Source organism: Calypte anna, chromosome 15, assembly GCF_003957555.1.
Source record: "Calypte anna isolate BGI_N300 chromosome 15, bCalAnn1_v1.p, whole genome shotgun sequence".
NCBI classification, from domain to species: domain Eukaryota; kingdom Metazoa; phylum Chordata; class Aves; order Apodiformes; family Trochilidae; genus Calypte; species Calypte anna.
In genome coordinates this window covers 864,421-886,329 of record NC_044261.1, presented here as the reverse complement: position 1 = coordinate 886,329, position 21,909 = coordinate 864,421, and the positions used below count along the sequence as shown (strand labels likewise).

The 21,909-nt window shown below is 43.4% G+C and overlaps 1 protein-coding gene across 3 annotated transcripts in view; it reads left to right on the top strand.

The window, feature by feature from the left end:
- Nucleotides 1-21,909, top strand: part of GRK3 (G protein-coupled receptor kinase 3) — a 54,382-nt gene that overhangs the window by 26,167 nt on the left and 6,306 nt on the right. For all 3 annotated transcript variants that reach the window (XR_003988238.1, XR_003988239.1, XM_030460885.1), the window contains exons 3-19: nt 1,241-1,314; nt 3,797-3,898; nt 4,499-4,573; nt 6,028-6,089; nt 7,136-7,187; nt 7,733-7,824; nt 10,389-10,488; nt 13,375-13,453; nt 13,996-14,126; nt 14,936-15,030; nt 15,923-16,030; nt 16,626-16,692; nt 16,919-17,019; nt 17,605-17,671; nt 18,105-18,200; nt 20,391-20,553; nt 21,189-21,325. Coding sequence is in view for 1 of the 3 variants with exons in the window: in XM_030460885.1 (XP_030316745.1) it covers nt 1,241-1,314; nt 3,797-3,898; nt 4,499-4,573; nt 6,028-6,089; nt 7,136-7,187; nt 7,733-7,824; nt 10,389-10,488; nt 13,375-13,453; nt 13,996-14,126; nt 14,936-15,030; nt 15,923-16,030; nt 16,626-16,692; nt 16,919-17,019; nt 17,605-17,671; nt 18,105-18,200; nt 20,391-20,553; nt 21,189-21,325 (1,601 nt within the window). In the remaining 2 variants the exon portion in view is untranslated. The remainder of the gene's footprint in view (nt 1-1,240; nt 1,315-3,796; nt 3,899-4,498; nt 4,574-6,027; nt 6,090-7,135; nt 7,188-7,732; nt 7,825-10,388; nt 10,489-13,374; nt 13,454-13,995; nt 14,127-14,935; nt 15,031-15,922; nt 16,031-16,625; nt 16,693-16,918; nt 17,020-17,604; nt 17,672-18,104; nt 18,201-20,390; nt 20,554-21,188; nt 21,326-21,909) is intronic.

Below are 21,909 nucleotides of genomic sequence, written 5' to 3'. Positions count from 1 at the left end.
ATCTTCATTTGGAGCTGGAATCATTCAGCTCCTCTTCCCTGGGCCCTGACCAACAGCGTTTTCCCACTCTTGATTGATGGAGCTGTAACTTCTTATGACTGGATTAATACCCTTGGAAGTTTAACTTCTTGTTCTGGCTGCCCCTGGTTTTTTGCCTGGCAGTGGAGTTTGGAGCTGAGCCCTGGGGAGCAGCAGGCTGGGTGCCCCTGCCAGCACAGGCCCTGGCATTGTCCCTCCTGCTCTGCTCTCCTGAACCTTTTCTCTGGGGTAATTAAATTAAAAAGTTTGGAAAATATTAAGCAGGGCTCAAAATGTTTGGCATGGCATTGTTGAAAACTGGTGTGGCTGTATTGTCACACTCCTCCCACAGTTGTCTTTGTGGGTTGTTTTGTTTTGGGTTGGTTTTTGGGTTTTGTTTTTTGGGTGGTTTTTTCTTTTTGTGGATTTTTTTGGTGAGGAGCCAGGAGCTGGGACCACGCCAGGGATTTTTCTTTCATTGCATTCAGTGCTGTTTGTGCCACTCTTTAGTCTCTTAATTACACAACTGTAATCTGCTTTGCTTCATTGTCCAAACAGAAGCTCAGTCAATTCAGCATTCTTGTGCTCGCTGCTGCTGTTCCCATCCCCTGTAAAATAAGAGTTAATGAATCCAGTTCAGTCCCAGAAGTGGCCTTTGGGGGTTCAGAAACGGGCAAGGGGCTCTGTGAAAATTCAGCAGCAGCTTGAAGAGGTCGTGCTTTAAATTACTTTCAAAGGAGCTATAAAGATACCCGTGTATCTTCCAGAGCTATGAAACCTCTGAGAGGCAGCATCAACCAGTAATTCTAAAGTCAGGATGTAGAACAGGTTGTTTTGCATCAATAAAATGTAGATAAATCTAGTTCAAGAAAACCAAAACGTGAATGGAATCTGATTTTCACTCCAAAACAGGAAACAGAATCTGCTCCGCGAGGAGGAATGGGATATTTTGGTGTGTGATGTAAACAGCCCATAAAGTTCTCAGCAGGTAGACATTGGAATGTGCTGTGGGAAGTGAGTGGGATTTTTTTATCCATCCCCTCCTGCTCAGGATGCTGTAGAGCTCTGCCAGCAGCATTGCTGAGCCCTGGGCAGGAGGGCTGCTCACCCAGCTACCTCCAGTCCATGATGTTTGTATCCTCTTTTCCAGGTTATCATGGCACTCGTATGTTTGTTCTGAAATTATTACTTTTTTTTTTTCTTTCTTTTTTCCACTTTCCAGGATTTTTGCTATTTAAAGACTATTGCATGAATGAGATCGACGAAGCTGTCCCTCAACTGAAGTTTTATGAAGAGGTCAGTGGCCACTGGGGGTTTGGGGACACATGAGGGAGGCTCTGTGGCTGTCCTGTCCCTCAGCTCCCTAGTGGAATGGTTTGGAATGGTTTGGAATGGTTTGGAATGGTTGGTTCACAGTATTGTACACAGCAATGACTGCAGCTCAAAGGGGAGGAGTGATCGTTTTAAACAAGTTCAAGATCCTCTCAAAATGGCAGTGTAGCTCTTTAATCCAGTTGGGAATTTGGTACACCATCTTTTAGGAGAGTAATATGGATTTTTTTCATGTTTCTTGCACCATCTAATCTGATTCCCTGGCATTCCCTGCAGCAGGGCTGCAGAAACACCTTGCCAGGTGCTGGAGGTGGCTGAGAGGATCCTCAGGAGGATGAGAGCAGTGATGGCTCAAGATCCACAGGGTCCTTTGTGCTCCTTTGCCATGGGATAACCCAGGCAGAAGCTGCCAGCCCTGGTGCTGTGGGCAGTCAGAGGGCTGAGGGTTTCAGCAGAGTGTGATGGAGCAGAGCATGTCCCCTGGAAACCTCAGCAGCATCATCCCCCCCTCCATCCCCTGTTAGACTGGGGAGCCTCTAAATATAAAACTGTTTAATCCTCTCATAGGTGCTGCTCTCAGTTCAACCATGCAGGTGTGCTTTGAGAAGGCAGCCTGCATTGCTCAGGATTAATTAGAAATGCTGCCTGAGATAACCTGTGTTATCATCTTAAACTGGTGATTTTAAATCTTTTCTTGCCAGTAGGCTCACAGCACAAAATAGGCTGGAGCTGGTTATCAGTTTGGAGATAAATCTGTAGCACTGCATGGTTCCCCTGCTCAAATTAGAGATTTGCTGTCAGTAGAGAAGAATCTTTTCTCTATCATTTCCATCTTTTCAAATGCTGAAGATATCACTGTTGTAGGTGATCAAAAAGGCATGTTGGAGCAGCTTGTGTAGCAAGATGTTCTTAGCTGCCTCTTTATCTCTGAAACAATTTGAAATTGTGTTTTTAGGTTATTAGCAAAGTGTTGCTTCAAAAGAATTTAAATGCTTTGCCATGTACTTTTTGAAAAATCCCTTTAAAGACCTTTAGAGAGAGATTCACTGTGCTTCCTTCTGTGACACACCAGATCCAGAAGCTTTTCAGCATACATTTAGTTTGCTTACTGCCTTTATTGCATGCTGGAATAATGAGAGTACATTGGCACATCAGAGGCTGCTTGGTGCAGCAGTGCCCCTGCTCCAGGGATTTCAGATTCCTGCAGCTGGAGTCACGATCCAGCATTTAACTGGGGGAGTGATTCATCCACAGCAGTTTCCTGATGGCAGTGCTGGAGGAGACACTTTTGTCAGACACTTCTCTCGAGGTGAGCTGAAGTTTGGGCCAGGGAAGCCTTGAAATCCACAGTGCCAGAGTCCATCCATCCATCCATCCATCCATCCATCCCCTGGGGCAGGAGTGATCCTGCAGAACCTGCTGCTGGCAGGGGCAGGTGATGGGGAGGAGTGGTGACAGGTCCTAGCCCTGCCTCTTGCTCTGTTGTTGGATTTTTTGGCATGGCACAGTCATGGTCTGTTTAACAAACATGTAAAATCAGCTCGTGACTGTGATACACATCAGGCTCTTTCCTGTACTGATTATTTTGTGGCCTTGCTTTAATTAGAAAATATTTCTTTGGCAAAGAATTGTTTCCATTGTGTTAACTATAAACTGATACCAGGGGGAAGCAGTCACAGATGGCAGATGGTGGTGGGACTGCTGGTTTATCACAGTCAGCAGACAGGAGGAGCTCAGGTAGAAAAATACAGAGTTCAGTGACATCAGAGAGAACTTGGTCTGAGGGTGTCACCTGCAGAGCTGCTCTGAGCTGTGGAGCTCCTCTGGTGGAAAGAGCAGCCTCTGAATGAAGGGGAAAAGTCTGTTGTGGGGTTTTGGGGGGCTGGGGGTTTTCTGGGGCCAGTGTGGGGATCCAGAGCAGGTCTGCATGCTGACCCTCCCTTGGGTGCTGGGACCTGCAGGCTGGTGCTGGGAAGGTCCAGCAGTGAGAGCTGAGGCTTTTTCTTAAAGATCTTGTGTTTTTTTCACATTCTGTTAGCCCTGGATGAACTCTCTCCCTAAATACACTCCAAGGGACTCCTTGAGCTCCCTTGAACTTGGTGGGGGGGTTTATTCTGGTTTTGTTCTGTGTGTTAGCCATATGGCATTGCTGGAACACACTCTATCACACCTGAAAGAAACGAGGGGGTGTGCCCAGCATCCTTGCATGAGAGATGTAAGGAGGGATATCCCAGGTCAGCTGGAATTCTGGTGTTGCAAATGGGATTTCTTTAGGTCTGAACTAAGAAATAAGGAAGTAAAATAAAACTTCGGACAAAGGGTTTTTTGTTCTGTTTTTTGTTTGGGGTTTTTTTGTTTTGGTTTTTTGTGCTTTTTTCTACACTACAAGAGCAAAAAGTCATTAGGAATGTTCTCACCTCGTGGGTTGTTCCCTCTTGCTTTGCAGATTAAGGAATATGAGAAGCTGGACTCCGAGGACGAGCGGCTGAGCCGCAGTCGGCAGATTTATGACACGTACATCATGAAGGAGCTCCTGTCCTGCTCCCACGTGGGTATCACCCACACCTCACACTCCTGGGCTGCTGCCTTGGGTAGCTGGGCAGCACTGAGAACCCAGAGGAGCTGCTCTTCCATTCAGAGAGCAGTTGCTGAGGGATTGCTGGTACAAATCCCAGCTGTGCTGCGGGTTCCCATCTGAAGGCACTGGGGGTGTCTGGAGTCACCATGCTCAGGGGTTTTGCAGTAAAACTTGGTGATGTGTGCCAGTTTTTGTTAATCTTGGTGGAGTGCAAAGGGGGAATATCTGGAGATTTATCTGCTTTGTATTTCCTTAAACTAAATCTGGAGTTTGTGTGTGTGTATTTGCACACAGATCCGTGCATTAACCCAGCAACAGCCCTGCCCTCAAAACCCCACAGGAAAACCAGTCCAGGTGTGTGTGGGACTTTGGTGTCTTTGAAATCTCAGAGTGAAGTCTGAGATTTTGTTTAGAACTAATCACACAAAGATTGTTGGGGTTTTGGTTTTAGTTCCTTGCTGATGGAGCTCTCTTTCATACTAACAGGACACCAGAGCTCTACACCTCACATGGGACTCCTTACACTTCCAGCTGTTTGAAATCTTTCTTTTTTTTTTCTTTTTTCCAAAGCCTTTCTCAAAACAAGCTGTAGATCATGTACAAACACACTTAGCCAAGAAACAAGTACCAGCCAGCCTTTTTCAGGTGAGGTTACAACAGTCTGAATGCTCATGTTCTCTTCACTCATCTGACAGCAAGTGATTCTGTACATGTTTATTTAAGGAGACAGAATAAAATGGTGGTGGTAAATGTTCTTCCCTGTAATAGTGATGCTAGAATGCTCTTCTAAGTCAAACAAAGCTTACTATTCCTATCTAAAATATTTTAAAGCACATTTATGAAAGCAAGCTATACCTTGGGATATGAATGGAATGGTTTTACAATTTATATAATTTTAAGAGATTAAATGATTTAGTGTAAATCACTGTACATCAGAAAGGTGCCTGGTGGGGAAATTTAAGAGTTTAGTAATGTGAATCTTTGAAATTCTTCCCTTTCTCTTTAATTTTAAGCTGTATTATCTCATAGCTGATGATGGTGTGGGCATTTGTAGCATCTCTCATGTTGTTCTGTCTTTCCCCAAGACAAAATCCAATCAGAAGTTACCTCCCCAAGCAGAATTTTCTGCACCTTTAAAATTAATGTGCTTTAAACACTTTCTAGCAGGCTGAATTGTTAAAAGAAAGTGTGGGATTTGCTTGTCCTCCATTTGAATATAAAGATAAATGGTATCCTGTCTCATTTGTGAAATTACACATTTGCTTCTGTTGATATTTACTTTAGCAAATGAAGAAACGAGAGGTGAAATATTTCTTGTATTGTTACAGCTCTAATACACGTTGGCACCAGACAAGAAATGCAGAGTTGTGCTCATTTTTATAGCCAGATGTATTACACCAAAGTGTTTGTGCAGATAATGAACCTCATCCATCATGGGAGTGTTTATCAGCTTAAGTGTCTTTGATGTAGATTCTTACACGTTTTTATATATTGCCAAAGTGGGGAGGTTTCCCCTGCCTCCTTGTTCCTTTGCTTTCAGCTGTTTTTAATGTCACAATCAGGTGAGCTGACAAATTGCTAACACTGTGGCTTGAGTTCCATCTCCGTGCTAATTGGGCTGGGATTTGAGCTGTGTGCTGTGGCAGGGCAGGAGAAAACCTTTCCCCAGGAAAAGCCACTTGTGATGGAAGGTGCTGGGCTGGAGGGAGCAGAGGAGAGGGTTGGCAGCAGCTCTGGGGAGAGCATCCTCCCCAGGAGAGACCCTGCCTTGGATTTCTTGGAACAGAGAACTGCACTCTGGTTGTCTTCCTAAACCTGCCCTTAGGCAGGTGCTGGCTGCAGGGTTTGTACAGCCCCCCAGGGCAAACATTCGAGGTCTTTGAGCTTGTGAAAATATTTTATGTTTGACTTCAGGGCACCCACTCAGGTTCCAAAAGCCAAATGAAACTTAAAAGCTTCCCTGAGCTTTTTTCCTTCAGGGAAAAGCCCCTGAATGCAGCAGTTCTGCAGGGCCAGCAGGAGTTCTGTGTGGTGGGCAGGGGTGCATGATCAGCTCATTGCATGCTGAACACTAATTGTGTTTCTTAACTCTTTTTTAGCCATATATAGAAGAAATCTGTGATAGTCTCCGAGGAAAAATATTTCAAAAGTTTATGGAAAGGTATGAACATGATGTGCTACCCAAACTTCCTACCTGTTGTAGCAGGGAGCCAGGTCACTTAAGGATTGCTCTAAAATAAGGCTAAAAATGTTTACTAAATTTCATTTAATGAATAGTGCATTAGCAGCAAGCTTCTGCAAAGGACTGGCTCTGTTGTACGTCAGGATTAATGTCAGGATGAAGGAGGGGAAAATCTCTAAAGGTGATGGATTTTCCTGTTGCTCTGTAGCAGTGGTGACTGGTGGCAGTTTGATCTCAGAGCACAAACCAGTGTTCTTGTGGGGTGTCCCCATGAGTAACCATCTCTCCTGGGTGACTGGGAGACCCAGTTGGTCTGCTGGGGATCTGGACACCATGCAGCTGAGCAGAAAAGGTGGAGTGGAGAACAGAAGGCAGAGTTCAGCCCTCTGAACATTACCAGCACTGCTCCTGCATGCAGGCTCTCCTCCAGCCAAGTATACCAAATAAATGGGTGATCTGCCACCAAACTGAAGTCATTATAAAAATGCCTCCATAGAACTCTTAGTTCTTACTCTGAAAATAAATACTTAATTATTTATGTGGAAATGAGAAAGTATTCTTCTGGCAAAAGCTTGTGGTGGTATTGATGTTTTTCCTATTTTAAGATAAAATGAGTTTTAAAAGTCCCTTGGAGTATAGGGAGGTTCATTAATATAAATCGAGCTGCCTCTGTTTTCTTGTAATTATCTTTCTCTTTATGTAATTTAAATATCTGTTAGTTCCAAACTTTGTTGTTTTTAAAAATTAAAAACTCTCTGAAGGAGAGATGTGAGGCCATGCTGAGCACTTAGAATTGAAGGGAGAAGGTTAGCTGACATCTTTCTCTTACAAGGATGTAGAATACCAAGTGTGCACTGCCTGGTAATTGTTTTTCTTGGTGGGAGTGAGATTACAATGGTTTGAAAGGAAGGCTATCATTTACCACACACCCTAGCACCAACTTGATTTTAAACATCAGAGTCTTGACGTTTCCTATAATTCTGCATGCAGTCAGCTCAGACAACTTTTGAACTTTTTCTCCACAGTGACAAGTTTACAAGATTTTGTCAATGGAAAAACGTAGAACTAAATATTCATGTGAGTACTTACAAGTATATTTATCCTGTCAAAGGCTGATCTGGGGAGGAAAACGTTCAGTTTTGAGTTCTGCTTCTGAGAAGGCTTATTAAAGAGCAGGGTGAATGTCACTGATCTGCTCTTCTATTCTTAGCCCTGCTGTCCTCACCATCCCTTCCTGGACATCCCTCCTGCCTGGCTCCACTTAACAGCTCCTGGATTTTTATAATTGCTGAAGGGAATGGAGCTGCCAGAGCAGCCCCAGCCACCCTCTGTCTCCTCTCCTGCCCAAACCCACCCCTGCCCTTGGCTGTCACCCCCAGGGTGAGGCTGTCAGAATGTCAGCCCCTGGCAGCAGCAGCTCAGCCTCTGCCTTCTGCTGGGACTCTTGGGGTAGAAACAAGAAGGGGCTTCTGTTTCCCAAACAATAAATGCTGTATGAAGTGCAGTCGTTAAGTGGCTTAACACATTAATAGATTGTTTTGGTGGGTTTACAGTAAAGTTGTTTGGTTTTTTTTTTTTTAATGTTGAAAAATGAAGTCTGCTTTGTTTTTTTGCATTTACAGCTGACCATGAATGATTTTAGTGTACATAGAATAATAGGAAGAGGGGGATTTGGTGAAGTGTACGGTTGCAGAAAAGCAGACACTGGAAAAATGTGAGTATATACAGACTTTATTTCAGAGCTGACTGTAAACTCTGAACTAGTAAGGAAATCCTTCCCATTAGTTCTTACAGAAGTCACTGGAAAGCAGCATTGCAATACTGTATTTGTAATTACATTTTTTTTCCCCAAGAGGTTCTGGTTTCTGGATCATCTTTAAGCTCAGCTTGATATTTGATCCTGTTGGGAGCTGTGCAGTGGGGCTGAGCCTAGCAGAGCTCTGAAGCACATCCCTCATGTAAATGGTCTTGTCAGGATTCACGGGGGCTGCACATGTGTGCAGAATGAAGTCTGGGCTTCAGTGATTCCCTGGCTCAGCTCCTCCTGGTGCAGCAGGATGTTCCTGGGGAGCTGTGCTGGTGGTGCTGGGAGGTGTTGCCTCTCCTCCTGCAGCAAAGCCTGGTGCTGCTCTGGGCTTGGAGTGTGACATGGGAATGTGATCATCTGTGGGGTCATGCCTGGGCAGCTTCTGGCTCCAGGATTCCAGATTTGTGTCATTCCACACGGTTCTGCCCTGCTCAGCACGTCTCAGTGGGGAAAGCACTGATCTGTGCTTCTGTCTGGAAGAATATTGTCCCAGTGTTGAACTTGTGTGTAACACAGCTCTCCGTGGGAACTCCAAGATCAGACTGCGTGGTGGTTTTTTTCTTTTCTTGGTCTTACCACTCACACACTTCTCCTCATCAACAGATTTCAAGCAGTAGGCATGAAACGTCTCCTGTTTTGAACATCTGGGCATTGATAAAAAAATGTTCTCAATATTGAGCTGTTTATTTATTTACACTTCACCACCCCTTCATCTTACTCTTCTAACAGTTTAGTCCGGGGACAATCCTTAAACCTCTCTCTTGTAAGCAGATGTGGCATGTGTGAAGTGCTCAGTCTGGGTGGTTACAGCTGGCTTCACTTGGCATCCTAGATAATAATAAACTTCTGAGCTATTAACAAGTGGAAGACATCTTAATGTTGCTGTCATGCTCAGTATTTTTGCAGTGACCTCAAGCATTTATATTCATGCTGTTACTAACAATACTGTCCTTCTTCTGGCTGGTTGGTGTACAGTTCAGTATCTGTGTACAAACAAAACATTTGGTTTAGCTTGAGCCACACTAAGTGTCTGCCCTGAAGAGGTAGTTCTCAGGTTCCCAAGCATTTTGATGTCTGAGTTTTGCTTTGGTAGGAGGTGGATAAGCCTTGGGACTAGCAAGGGAAGCAAAGGACAGTTTTTATCAGACCAGAGCAGAGGGAAGTGAAATGTGGGAGAACCAAACTTTTTCCAATTTGAATCAAAAGTTCAGATTAGGCTCAGGTTCTGGGTAGAGGTTTGGTTTAGTTCTTTCTTAATCCAAACCTGTTTACCCATCCCTACTCCAGATCCTGTCCACTCTAGATGGCTGCCTCTGCTGCACTTACTGCCTGCAAGGAGCTTGGGAAGCCACCCCTGGAAGGTAACCCACCGAGACACACCTGAGGCTTCTCTCACATCACCTCCTCCAGGGACACCTAAACCGGGGGCCAGGAGCACAATGCAGGAAGCAGCCCTGTGGGGAGGGATGTGCAGAGCTTTTAGGGCATGATGAGAGAGAGAGAGACTCCATTCCCATCAGCCCTAACCCCCTCTCCAAGTCATTCCCGTGGAGCAGGGATGTCAAAGCAGAAATCGAGGGTAGCGTGTGAACTTTTATTTATAGTCCTCGTTTGCAGACTCCTCAGCAAGAGCACTTGCTGTGAATATATCCCTTGTTTTGGAAAGTTCACATTCCAGCTCTCTCTTCCCCCACTCCCAACATGTGCAGGGGATGAGGTGGCTGCTGGAGGGAGCAAGGGGCTGGTGCAGGCAGGCGGCAGCGTTGGTGCAGGGCTGGAACACTCTGCTTTTTCCTGAGGTTATTTATACACAAATGGCCTAAAAACCCGTGGCTGCCCATGTCTAGAAATCTTGTGTGGAGGAACACGTGTCCCCTCAACTGTTCTCTGGTAGCTGGCTCACCTTGTGTCTTGAAAAAACATCCAGACTATGTTATATCCTACTCTTGTGTGGTGGTTGTTAGGGTAACACTCTTCTTGGAGCAAAACGTTATTAATTTGTGTCATACAGATGGCAGGAGATTTAAAAAGCTTGTGTGTGTCTGACCTTCCTTTGAGTAGAAAGAAAACTTGAACACATGCTGAGTTTTGTATTTTTGTTTTTAAGATATTACTTTTCTGGTAGAGTTGGAACTGTTGGAACAAAATGGAACTTGAATAGGGCATCTGTTATTCAGCTCATTCTGCAAACCCTGAAGTGTGGATGTATGATATGTAATTGCTGTATCACTGTGGTTGCTTGGACACAGAATTATCTGTTCAAGCACGTTTCTTTGTTAAGGGAGCTTCCACTGAAAATGCTTTAATTCTCTGCCTTTGGGAGATTTTTCTTGTTTAAGTATGTAATGATGGTTTTAGTACCAGCTTGAAGTCTTTAAATGCTGTAAATGTGCATGGCATAACTGCAAGTGAATGGTGGTGTTAAGAGGAAACTTTTTCTGGTGCTTTTTCTGAATGGTTAATATTTTCAGGTATGCAATGAAATGTTTAGATAAGAAGAGAATCAAGATGAAGCAAGGAGAAACATTAGCCTTAAATGAAAGAATTATGCTGTCTCTTGTCAGTACAGGAGTAAGTATCATTCATTTGTTATTTGATATTTTTTTTCTACATAATAAACCAGCTTTTTTATTTAATACATATTCCATCAGTTCAGTTGTGTGACACTGAAAAGTTAACTCCCCTTGAACCTTCCCCCTGAATCTAGCAAGGCACAGGGAATACAAATGGAAAAGCAAGCTTGCTTTTCAGTTTGGGTGCTTACAGAAATGAGAATGGAATTTCCTTCAATACAGAATTACATTTGCATTTGGATTGAGCATGGAGAGAGGACTGGAGAGTGTTAATTTGTTCTTTTATCTGTGAAATTACTGATTTATCAATTAGACTTTTAAACCAAGTTACCTGTTTTCACCAAAGAGAACGTGTGGCTTGTCCAGAAGTGTCCTGAGAGCCAGTTGGGTGAAGCTCTGTGGCAGAGACTAGACAAGAGATCTAGGCAAATTAGTAATAGTTGTCCTATTAACTTTAATTTGTGATTCTGCTGCTCTAGTACTGAATGTGAATTTTCGTGTCTAGTGATTCAAAAAGAAAATTGTTCAGCAGGCTGCTGATGGTGGAGCTGGTTTTCTTACATGAGAGCACACAGCTTGTCATTTAGCAACAGAAAAGCCAGACAAACCATTTGGGGTTTTTTTGTGAAGTATTATCAGCTCGTTAGAGTGTAACTTCTTTGGATTCTTAGAAACTGAAAAAGTTTGAAAAGAGATTTTGTACAAAATGCCTCCCATTCAGGTTGGATACACCTGCTGGGGTGAGAGATGCTGGAGCATTTTGAATATTCAGAATTAAATAGGTTTGAAAGTGGTAGAATAAGATCATTCCTGAAGCTAAGCCTTGGTTTGAGTGGCATATTGATTGATTGCTGCCTGGAACAAAGTGGAGCTGGGAAGTTGATCATTGTACAATTAGTCATTTAACTGGGAATCCAGATGTCTCTGCAAGATACATAATAACAGCTGTGCAGATTACACATACGTTTGTGTAATCATTTTTGTTAATCTACCTAAAATTTTGGCCTTCACAACTGCTCCATGCAGAGGGAGCTCCCAAGTCTGAGTGCATCCTGGCTGCCTCGTGCATTCTTATTTCCCACGTTCCTGTTACAGCATTGCTTGGTTGTTTTCAGAGCACAGGCAGCAAAGTATTACTCTCTTGGAAATATACTTTATTGCTTTATGTTTAATTTGTTTTAAAATACTACTTACTGAGTTTCGGGGCTTTTGTGCTGGTTTTTGTGTCAGAAAGCATCACGGTACTACAGTTTTTTCTCTGCTAAACAGTGATGAAGGTAGGAAGGTTTACACAAAAATGAATTATACATCACATTTACACTTGCAGATTTCTCTTTAAAAAAGAAAAAAAAAAGAGATCCATAAGGATATAAAGCATTCTGTTCTGGTGTAGAAGCACTCGTCTGCTTTTCTGTGTGTGGTGTTTAAATTCTAGCACTAAATCCTGGGTTATTAGATTGCTCTGAAGTTTTATGGAGCCTGCTTGAGAACACTTCGGACTTGTCCAGTTGATTCAGAAAATCAAGTTAATAATTCTAGTAGAGCTTTTGTTCTGGAGCTAAGTGGTAGCTGCAGTAGTTCCCAGTGATGAGCAATGCAGGGTTGAAAGGCAGAGGCAGCGTCTCCTGGAGATGCCGTTTTGGGGAGAATTTGGCATTTTCCGTGCGTGTTTCCGCAGGGCGTTTCGGGCGCCTGCAGGATTTATTTATAAAACACAGTTAGGGTTGAACCTTCCTGCAGGGTCAGCCTCAGTGGGGTGGGAGTTCCTGGGGATTGCAGGCGAGGAGATAACTCTGTGTTCCCACCTGAGGAGGTTTTGTGGCAGGGGAAGCGCCAGGAGCTGTGCCTGAGGATGGCGGGGCCGCTCCTTCCCTTTCCTGCTGCCCCCGCTCTGCCCAAGGCCGCCCTGTTTTGCTGCTTCTAAATTGGGAAGGAAACGAGTTCCTGTGAGAGATTCCCAGAGCTTTCACTATCAGTGCTGCCATAATTAGGGCATTGTTTCAGTCACTTTATTCCTGCTTCCTGCCTCCTCTCATGGCTGCTTCCCACCAGGCCCTCCCTTCAGTGTCCCTGACAGCTTTGGAGAAAAGATCAGCAAGGTAACAGCCACCTCCTGGTTAGTTAACCAGCCCCTGGTTAGTTAACCACCTCCTGGTTAGTTAACCACCTCCTGGTTAATTAACCACCTCCAACTTAGCCACTTGCACCCAGCCACTTGCTGAGGAGGAGAGGAAGCTCTGCTGACTTCCTGCCATGACCTTACAGGGGTATGGGCACACCGAGCAGGTTTTTGGCAGTAAAGAGGGTTTTTTCCAGCTGTATTTTATTTTATTTTTTTTTACATCTGCTTTTGTTAAACGTCTGGGTGACTCCAGGCTGTGATCCATCCCTGGGGTGCCCTTTCCTCAGCCTGCACCCCCAGGCTTGTTCTGGGGGCTCTGCATGGTCCTGTGCATCACCCCTTGGGGATGCTGCTGGGGGCCCTGCTCTGGAGCTGCTCTCACTGTAGCTGTGTTTAATCTATAAAAACCTACAGGGGAGGATAAAACTTCTTTTCCTATGGGGTTTTGTAGGTGATGTGGCTCAGCTCCTCCAGCAGTGATCATGGGGAAAAGCGTGTGTCCCTTCCACTCCATGGGGACAGCTTTACTGTAGCTCCTTGTAGCCTTTTTAAAAGTTATTTTCGTATTGAAAGGAGATAGGAAAATGTAAGATCTCTGGACTGTAAGGAGAACATCAGAGCAGGTAGTTTAGTACAAAAATCACCTTAGAAATTTCGTAGGAAAATTGCCAAATATCACAAGAAAATCACCACACCTGTTTATAGCCTCTCACAAGTTTCTTGTTTGTTGCCTGAGATGAACTCCTTGTCCTCTCCTTCTAGGACTGTCCCTTTATAGTGTGTATGACCTATGCCTTCCACACCCCTGACAAACTCTGCTTCATCCTGGACCTGATGAATGGTAAGCAAGGCTTCTGGTGAGATCATGGCAGCAATATTGGCACAGGGACTTGGTGGGTTGGTTATTGGTTGATTATTTTAAATCTGTAGCTTCTCAGAAGCAGTTTTCTAGGAATATTCATGCTTTGATATGTGGTTGGTGAGGATTAGCTCAAAGGGTGACATTGTATTGTGCCTGTTTTTTCAGTAGGAAGGTGTGAAAACATCCCCAGCAGGAATATTTGAATGTTTTGGCCCAGGTAACCTTTTGAGGTCCCTCCCAGCCTGGGCTGTGCTACATGCTAATTTATTCTGTTCTCCAGAACCCTGTGCATTTGAATGTGTTTTCCTTGCTGATAAAAAACTTTGCATTTGGGCTCAGTTCTGGGATTAGTCACTGAGTGCAAATGTGTATGAAATCAGTGTGGTTTTAAAATGGAGTTTCAGCTTGATTCAATTTATTTATTAACTTTCTTAGGTATTTTGTCACCATGTGTACTTGCAGAATGTAGGTTTGGGTACCTGTATGTTCTTTTAATTGCATCTCAATTCTTCCAATTTTAGGAGGAGATTTGCACTACCACCTCTCCCAGCACGGAGTGTTTTCTGAAAAAGAAATGAGGTTTTATGCTACTGAAATCATCCTGGGCTTAGAACACATGCACAATCGTTTTGTTGTATACAGAGACCTAAAGGTAACCATCAGCACAGTGACCACATTAGATAGCTGCAAATAATCCAGAGATATTGATAAGTTAAATGAAGTATTTTACCTGAATCCTTTTCTTGGGAAGAATACAGATGGTTTGTTTGTCTTTGGCTGAATTTTCTAATAATTCTTCAACACTGTTCCAGTCTGTGCTATGATTTAGTTTAGCTGCCTGGGACCTGCTTCCTTGGGGTCAGAATAAATCCTGTGCACTGTTCTCCATCTCACCATCTTAATGATGCTGTTCATGTAGAGAGAGAACTGTGTTCCTGAGGGCCCTGGAATGGGAGTGTGTGTGATGGAGATTGGCAGGAAGGTCATTGCTTGGGGATGTTTCCCTGGTGTTTGGGCAGCTGAGGATTGCTCCAGCAAGTGTCCAGGAGCCAGGTGACAACAAAAGTGGGGAAAAAAATCTGCACAGAGAGCACAGGGATTGCAAGTAAGGGATGTGAGAGCCACACACAGACCCTGCTGTGAAAGAATCAAAAGCAATGTGGACTTGAGGCCAAAGCAGTTTTATTCTTCCATATACTTTCCATTTCAAACCTCACCTGTTTTTTCTCTTCTGTTATTTGTCAGTATTTCCTCATTTCCTCTGCAGCTGATGGTGGTGCTCCCCTAGAATGTAGATTTTATCTAGAAGTGTCTGCTGTATTGATGTAAAAAAAAACCAGTTAGCAGTAACCAGAGAGTATTGATGTTTGAGAATGAATTACAGTGAGTTACAGTGAATTTTGGAGTTCTGGCAATTGACAAGAAGCAAGCAGTAACCTGTCTGTGTCTGTGCACTTCCAGCCTGCAAACATCTTGTTGGATGAACATGGGCATGTGAGGATATCAGACCTTGGGCTGGCTTGTGATTTCTCCAAAAAGAAGCCACATGCTAGTGTGTAAGTATTATGAGCAGGAGCTCTGCTGCACATGAAATGATTACCAAATAAGTCCATTATGTGTCTTTATGATTTAACTTGCGTGGCAGAGGCTTGTGTTGTAACACAGTGAGGCTGGAAACAGGGCTTCTGAGACTCCTCTTTCTGTTTTCCTGCACAGTTGTAGCAGCTGATGTGTAGGCATGGCTGGAAGATGACACATTATTTGGAGATGATTCACTGTTCAGTGAAGATAAGAACCTGAGTTAAAGTACCAGATTGTTTTAATTGTCCTAAGTGGATAACTCAATATTCTGAAACTGACTAAAACCCAGGATTTATTGTGTCTTTCTTTTTCTGGATCTTTGTAAAACTGGAAGTGAATTGTGTTCCTTTCTGCCTCCTGGCTTCAAGTCATACCTGGGATCTGAATTTCTTGGGTTGTGTGTGGATTCCACATCTTATCTAGCACCCTTTATTCTTAGGCCCTCATTTACCCTGATTCAGTCTCAGGGTTTGTGCAAAAAGGAGAGCTTCATCCCCTCATCTCTTGAAAGACTTGCAATTCAGTAGCTTCTTGAAAAAGTTGGTATGTTCCAATTCCATCAAGATTCAAAGCAGCACGTGGTGGCTGCTTTCTGCCTGGGGAGGAGGTGTCCTGGTGTTAAATCTAGCACATAGGGGTTAGCTGGAAGGAGACAGTGAAACACATGGGGAGAGCACAAACAGCAGATCCATACACAGAAAACATGCATGGCTAAAGGAAAAGCAAAATAAAATAATGTTTAAAATTGATTCTCTTTATGTTAGACTATCTTATTAAGAAGACAGTGATTATTTTATTTTAGGTTTGTTTTTTTTTTAAATGCTAGTCCTGGCTATAATCAGGATTTTGTCCCTTTCTCCTCCTCAGAGGTACCCATGGATACATGGCTCCCGAGGTGCTCCAGAAGGGAACAGCATATGACAGCAGTGCTGACTGGTTCTCCTTAGGCTGCATGCTTTTCAAACTCCTGAGAGGGTGAGGGAAGCTTGTTGTTGGGTTTTGGGTTTTATTTCCTGGGCCTCACCATTGTCTATCCCTTGAAATACTAATAGAGTGCATATTATCTACAATGACATCTCACTGCAGTCCCTGCAACATAAACCATGTCTCAGTGAGACTAAAAGAGGCTTTTCTTGCTTCCAAACAAAACTCAAAACAAAACCTGCTTCCCTTAGTGGGTGCAGGTGGGGGGCAGACAGGAAGGCAGCTGCTCTATCCACTCCTAATGAAAGGCAATTTACTCATCTCTTGGAAAGTGGTAGTATCAGACATGATGTGAAGTTATTCCTTGCTTAAATATGTTAGCAGCCCTCTGGAATTAGAGGCATCACTTAATGCTTCAGACCTGCTGCTAGAGTGAAACTCTTTGCTGCATTGCTCCCTCCTTAGCACTGCAGCAGGTGTTTCCCTCTAGTGCTTGGGTAAGTTGTAAGTTGTTTGGATGCTCCCTGTTGTGCTTAAAAACAGGCAAAGGGAAGTCTAGATCCTAATGGATTAATATCAGAAATGTTGAGGATAAAAGGGTATGTTATGACTTCATGTTTATCAGTGCATTTTCTTCTTTCTACAGCCACAGTCCTTTCAGACAGCACAAAACCAAAGACAAGCATGAGATTGACAGGATGACCCTCACCGTGGTAAGGGGCCTGGTGGCAGCTGCACTCACATTCCCCCTCTTCAGAAACTCCCATTGCCTCTAAAAATGGGAGCTCTGGAGCCTGCTCTCTGAGAAGGCTGTACTTACACATCAGAGAGTTGTTTACAAACACCATCAAAGAAAAGCTCTTCTCCTGTGTAGGGGAAGCAGCTCACAGAACTTCTGTAATTAAATGTTTCCTTTATATTCTTTTTTTTTCTTCTCAGAATGTGGAGCTACCAGATTCATTTTCTCCTGAGCTGAAGTCCCTGCTGGAAGGGCTTCTGCAGAGGGATGTTAGCAAGAGGCTTGGATGCCAAGGAAGAAGGTAGGTGTTGTCTTCTCCTTGGACCACTGCCTTGAAAAATTTCCACTTCTCTCTAAATGAATTAAGTCATTTCAAGTGAAAATCTGCTTCCTGTTATGATGATTTTAATTTTGGAGACAGAACATTATAAAGTGCTATTGCATAGAGTTCCATTTCAGCTTTCTCTGGTTTGGACAAATTTTAGGACCATTTCTGTCATTAAAGACTTCCCCCAATTTCTCTGATTCATCCTTATGTTGGATGGGGTTTGTACTTTTCATCCCTGGGTTGTTTTTATGGTTTTGCTTGATGTCTTTTGGCATGAGGCCATATTACTTGATTCAGACATACTGATAGGGAAAATTTATTGCTTATATTGTAGCTGTAATAATCTGAGCATGTTGCACACAAACCCAACCCCCAGGCCACCAGGCACCTGAAGCTGTGAGTACTTGCTTCATTTTGGGTTGCCTCTCTTTTCTTCTTTGGAAAAAAAGAGCTGATGTTTTCAAGTGATAAAAATGTGACCTTTGAAGGATTTATATTTTTCCAGTACATTTGAAAAGCCCCTTCATTTTGTTGACTTGATTTGCTTTTGTTTTGCAGTGCTCAAGAAGTAAAAGAACATCCTTTCTTCAAAGGCATTGATTGGCAGCAAGTCTATTTACAAAAGGTAAAGGATTAAGATAGTAACCTGAGCTGCTTGGTAAAGCTGTGAAATGAAAACTCAGCCTGAACAGGTAATAGAGAACTTCAGGGTTCCAGTCCCCAGCACCTGTACTCACCTGCAGAAACATGTGAAGGATTGGTAGTGAAAACTGAGGTATTTTCATTACTCCAAGTCTTCCTGACCCATAGTACTTTCTTCAGGGTCAGATGTCTGCATGATTTCTTCTTGACTCTTTAAGCTGTAGGGTTTTTCCCCTGAATCTTTAGAGGATCATTTATTAAAGAACTTCTTTGCACTGAAGTTTAATTCCAGGGAACATACTTCTGCACAGTCCTGGGTAATTTCTGCCAAAAATAGAAAGGCTGTGTATATGTACAGAATGGATTTAAATAATGCCTGTTAATTTGTCTCTAATGATGTTACTTTTAATTTCCAGTATCCTCCACCATTGATTCCTCCCCGGGGAGAAGTTAATGCAGCAGATGCTTTTGATATTGGGTCATTTGATGAGGAGGACACCAAAGGCATTAAGGTAAAGAGCTTTAAATCCCAGGGAGAGAAGGGCACTGTGACTGCAGGGCTCAGCTTTTCATCTTCCTCTGCCATTCCTTTGCTTCAGGGGCTACTGACTGTGCAAGGAATTGCTTTCAAGTTGGCAAATGTAATCCATGCTGTTAGGAAAGATGTGGCTTGAGCTGGCTGGTTTGTTGCTGCTTGCCAAGTCTTTGTGGTTTGGGGTTGTTTTTTTTTTTTTAGTTTGACTGAAATCTACCTTCATATCAAAAGTTATATGTGCTAAAGCAAGTATTTAAAATGTTGAGAAAACTAGTAGGAAATCCTTGTATTTTTAAGAATACTTAATGATTTGTAGTCTTAGAAATCATCATTTGTTTCTGGTATCTTGGAGGAATTGAACTAAACCTTGGTATTCCCTTCTGGTTAGAGAGTACGTTGGAAACATCTCACCCATTACAAGCTCCATATTAATGGAAGTAACTTTATAAGTTAGGAAAGTAATAAAAAAAACTTTCAGGTTCTGAGGCTATCCAAAATCTATTGAAAACAAGGTAAAGTTAAGGCTGCTGGCCCATTTCTGCCTGGCATGGTGGTGGCTTCAGGTACCTTGGGTGTACCCTGTGCAGTCCTCCCCCTGCTGCAGCTTCCATGGTGCTTGGAGACAGCAGGTGAGTCAGGGCTTGTCTTGGGTCTGTCCCATGCATTATTGTTATCATACATTTCTTAGGAGATCAACCTTCCTTCTTGTTATTGCAGAAGTGAGTCAGGAGAGACACTAATTGCTCTAAACTTTATAAGCAAAAAAACATGTTAAGTACTCACTGTGCTGAAAAAGGATCTTGTCTGTCAGAGTGTCACCTGCTGTAATTACAGAAGTTGGCACTGGGAAGATTCTGTGTTCCAAGAGAAATGCAGAGAGCCCAAGATGTTCTTTATCCCAGAAAAATCCACATCTTCAGCATCAGTGCTTGTCTAACAGGATCCCAGTTTCCTGTGATTCTGCAGTGCCAGGACTGGGAGGAACATGGTGTAGTGAGGAGCCAGGTGGTTTGTTACTCACTGAGGGCACCAGTTATCCAGTGACTCCCAGCAAGGCCAGTAAATGGTACAGCCAGACTGCCATGTAATCTTTGCTCAGGCTGCCTGTAAGGTAAATTTATTCTTAGTCATGAGTCAGTGGGGGATATTGTGTACAGCTTCTCTGTGTTTCCACTGGGGTGTCACAGTCTTTTAGAAGGGGCTGAATAATTTGTGCCTCTGAGTCAGCTCAGCTGCAGCTTCTGTGAGGGTGTCAGGAGCTGCCCCTCCTGAAGATCCCAGCTTTGGATGCCTGGCTCTCCTCTGATGCCCCTGGGGATCACACTGCAGAGTGTCCTGTGACACCAAGAGGAGCACGTGTCCTCTGGGGCTGCAAGCTGGGAAGCAGCAGTGGATGCCTGTGGCCTCCCCTTCTTGCCAGGAATCCCTGTAAGGTGCTCGTGCAGGATTGCAGAGAAGTCTTCTGCCTTCAGGTCCAGTGTGTGTATTCCCCCTGTGAAAGAAAAGTCTCATTTCTCTCCTGATTAACAGAGACCGAGGCAGCTCAGGAGTGGCTGTGGAGAGTTTAACCTTATTCCCAGGTGAAACCCTTTAATAATATTCCAGGGAAAACACTGAATGCTTTTTGTACTCCATCGAGCAGCAGAGAGCCCTTCCTGAGCACCCAGTCATCTTAGCTTCAGTGCAGTTCAATTCAAGTACAGTAGGGAAGGATTAGGGGAGAAAAAAAATCTTGATAACAGGAGAATAGAGGTCTGCAGCATGCAGTGCTGAATTCTGAAGGTTTAATGATTAAGAGCATAAAATTAATCTGTGAAAGCATGGAAGAGCTCACTTTGTACAAATATATTTTCATTTATTCATGGGGGTTTTGTGCTGAGAAAGTTTTTAACACAATTAGAAATTCTGTTAACACTGATTATGCAACAATGTAAGGCTTCTGGAGCTATAAACCCAAGTTTTGAGCTGGCAGCCAGTTCTCTGTGTATAAATTAATATCTTTGCTTCAAGTAGTCTCTGTGCTTTCTCTCATTTGCACCTGTTTGTTCTGATAAGGTTCAATAGATCTTTTTAAATAATACTGTTATATGGGTAACTTGATTGTTGGGGATGAGAACAGTAAAAGTTTTTAAAATGTTGGGTTTTTATGTTGTTTTTCTCTTGCAAGTTGCTTGATAGTGACCAGGAATTATATAAGAACTTCCCTCTGGTAATATCGGAGCGTTGGCAGCAAGAAGTAGCAGAAACTGTTTATGATGCAGTAAATGCAGACACAGATAAAATTGAGGCCAGAAAAAGGGCTAAAAATAAGCAGCTTGGCCACGAGGAAGGTAATACACTTCTCTCCATCTTTTGCTGCTAAGTAGTAATTCATGTGTTTGAAGTTCCCCACAACAGACCCTCATATTACTGTCACTCACCAGGAACTGTTCAGACTCTTTCGTTCTGTATCATTTCTTAAGACATTTCTTAACGTTTTGAAATGCTCTCTGATGAGACAATGTTTTGGAAGAATCTTTTGTACTCTATTTTAAAGATTTTCCTGTACAACCTTTCATCACTGTTGTTTGTGGTGTATGCCCAGATAAAAGTGTGTGGGATTTGATTTCATGACAAAGAATCCGGGAGGGGAAGCAGCAGATCCGTAGAGCAAACGTCACTTGTTGTTTGCACGAGGTTGTTGCACCACAAACTCTGACCTTTGCACATACAATTCTTTAATAGTTGATAGAATCATTTTTTGAGGACCAAATCAAGTTCTTGGTTACTCTCCTGTAGCTCTAGCTGCTCATGTAACTGGAGCAGAGCTGGCTCTGTGCTGCCTGTGCAGACTGAAGCTCTGCTCTCTGGTGAGAGCACGCGGGGTCGTGTTGTGTGCAAGGCTGTGTCCTTGCCCAGCACAGCACATCTGCAGAATGCTTTGGCAGTGCCTCCTTTTACCTGCTGATGTTTCCTCTCCTCCTAGATTATGCACTTGGGAAGGACTGTATTATGCATGGATACATGCTGAAATTGGGGAACCCCTTCCTGACCCAGTGGCAGCGTCGTTACTTTTACCTCTTCCCCAACAGACTTGAATGGAGAGGAGAAGGGGAGTCCCGGGTGAGTGGGGTTACCTGGGGAGCAGCAGCTTTCTAGGGAGAGCAGCAGCTTTCCAGGGAGAGCAGCAGCTTCCAAGGGTGTGGAAGGCAGGTGGATGCTGAGGCAAATCTGAGAAGTTGTCCTCAGACATACCTCCACGTGGCAGGAGAGTTTTGTCTGAGTAAATCCACTGAGTAAATCCAGTGGGTCTGAGTAACCTGAGTCTCACCGTGGTTAATGGGTAGCTACACTGCACTGAGGAAACATAAAGCTGACTTGAGAAACCTGTTGACTTTGTATTGTTATGTTTTTAAAGGAATTTGGTAGTTCATGGTGTTGTTTTTCATTTAGGACCGCTGGACTATTTATACAAAAAAACATAAACTGGTAAGGTCATAAAGGCTATAGCATTTTGTTTCAAAGAAAATGCTATAGGAACATTAGTTTAGTCCAGCTGTGATGATGTGCTAGGCAGAGCATTTGTGTATTTAGTTAAATGAGGGTTTGGAATTGCAAAACATTGTTTTCTTACAGTCTATAGGGAAAGCTTTTCTGCAAACTGTGTGTATGTTTGCTTTTTTTCTGAGTATATAGTGCTTAAATAT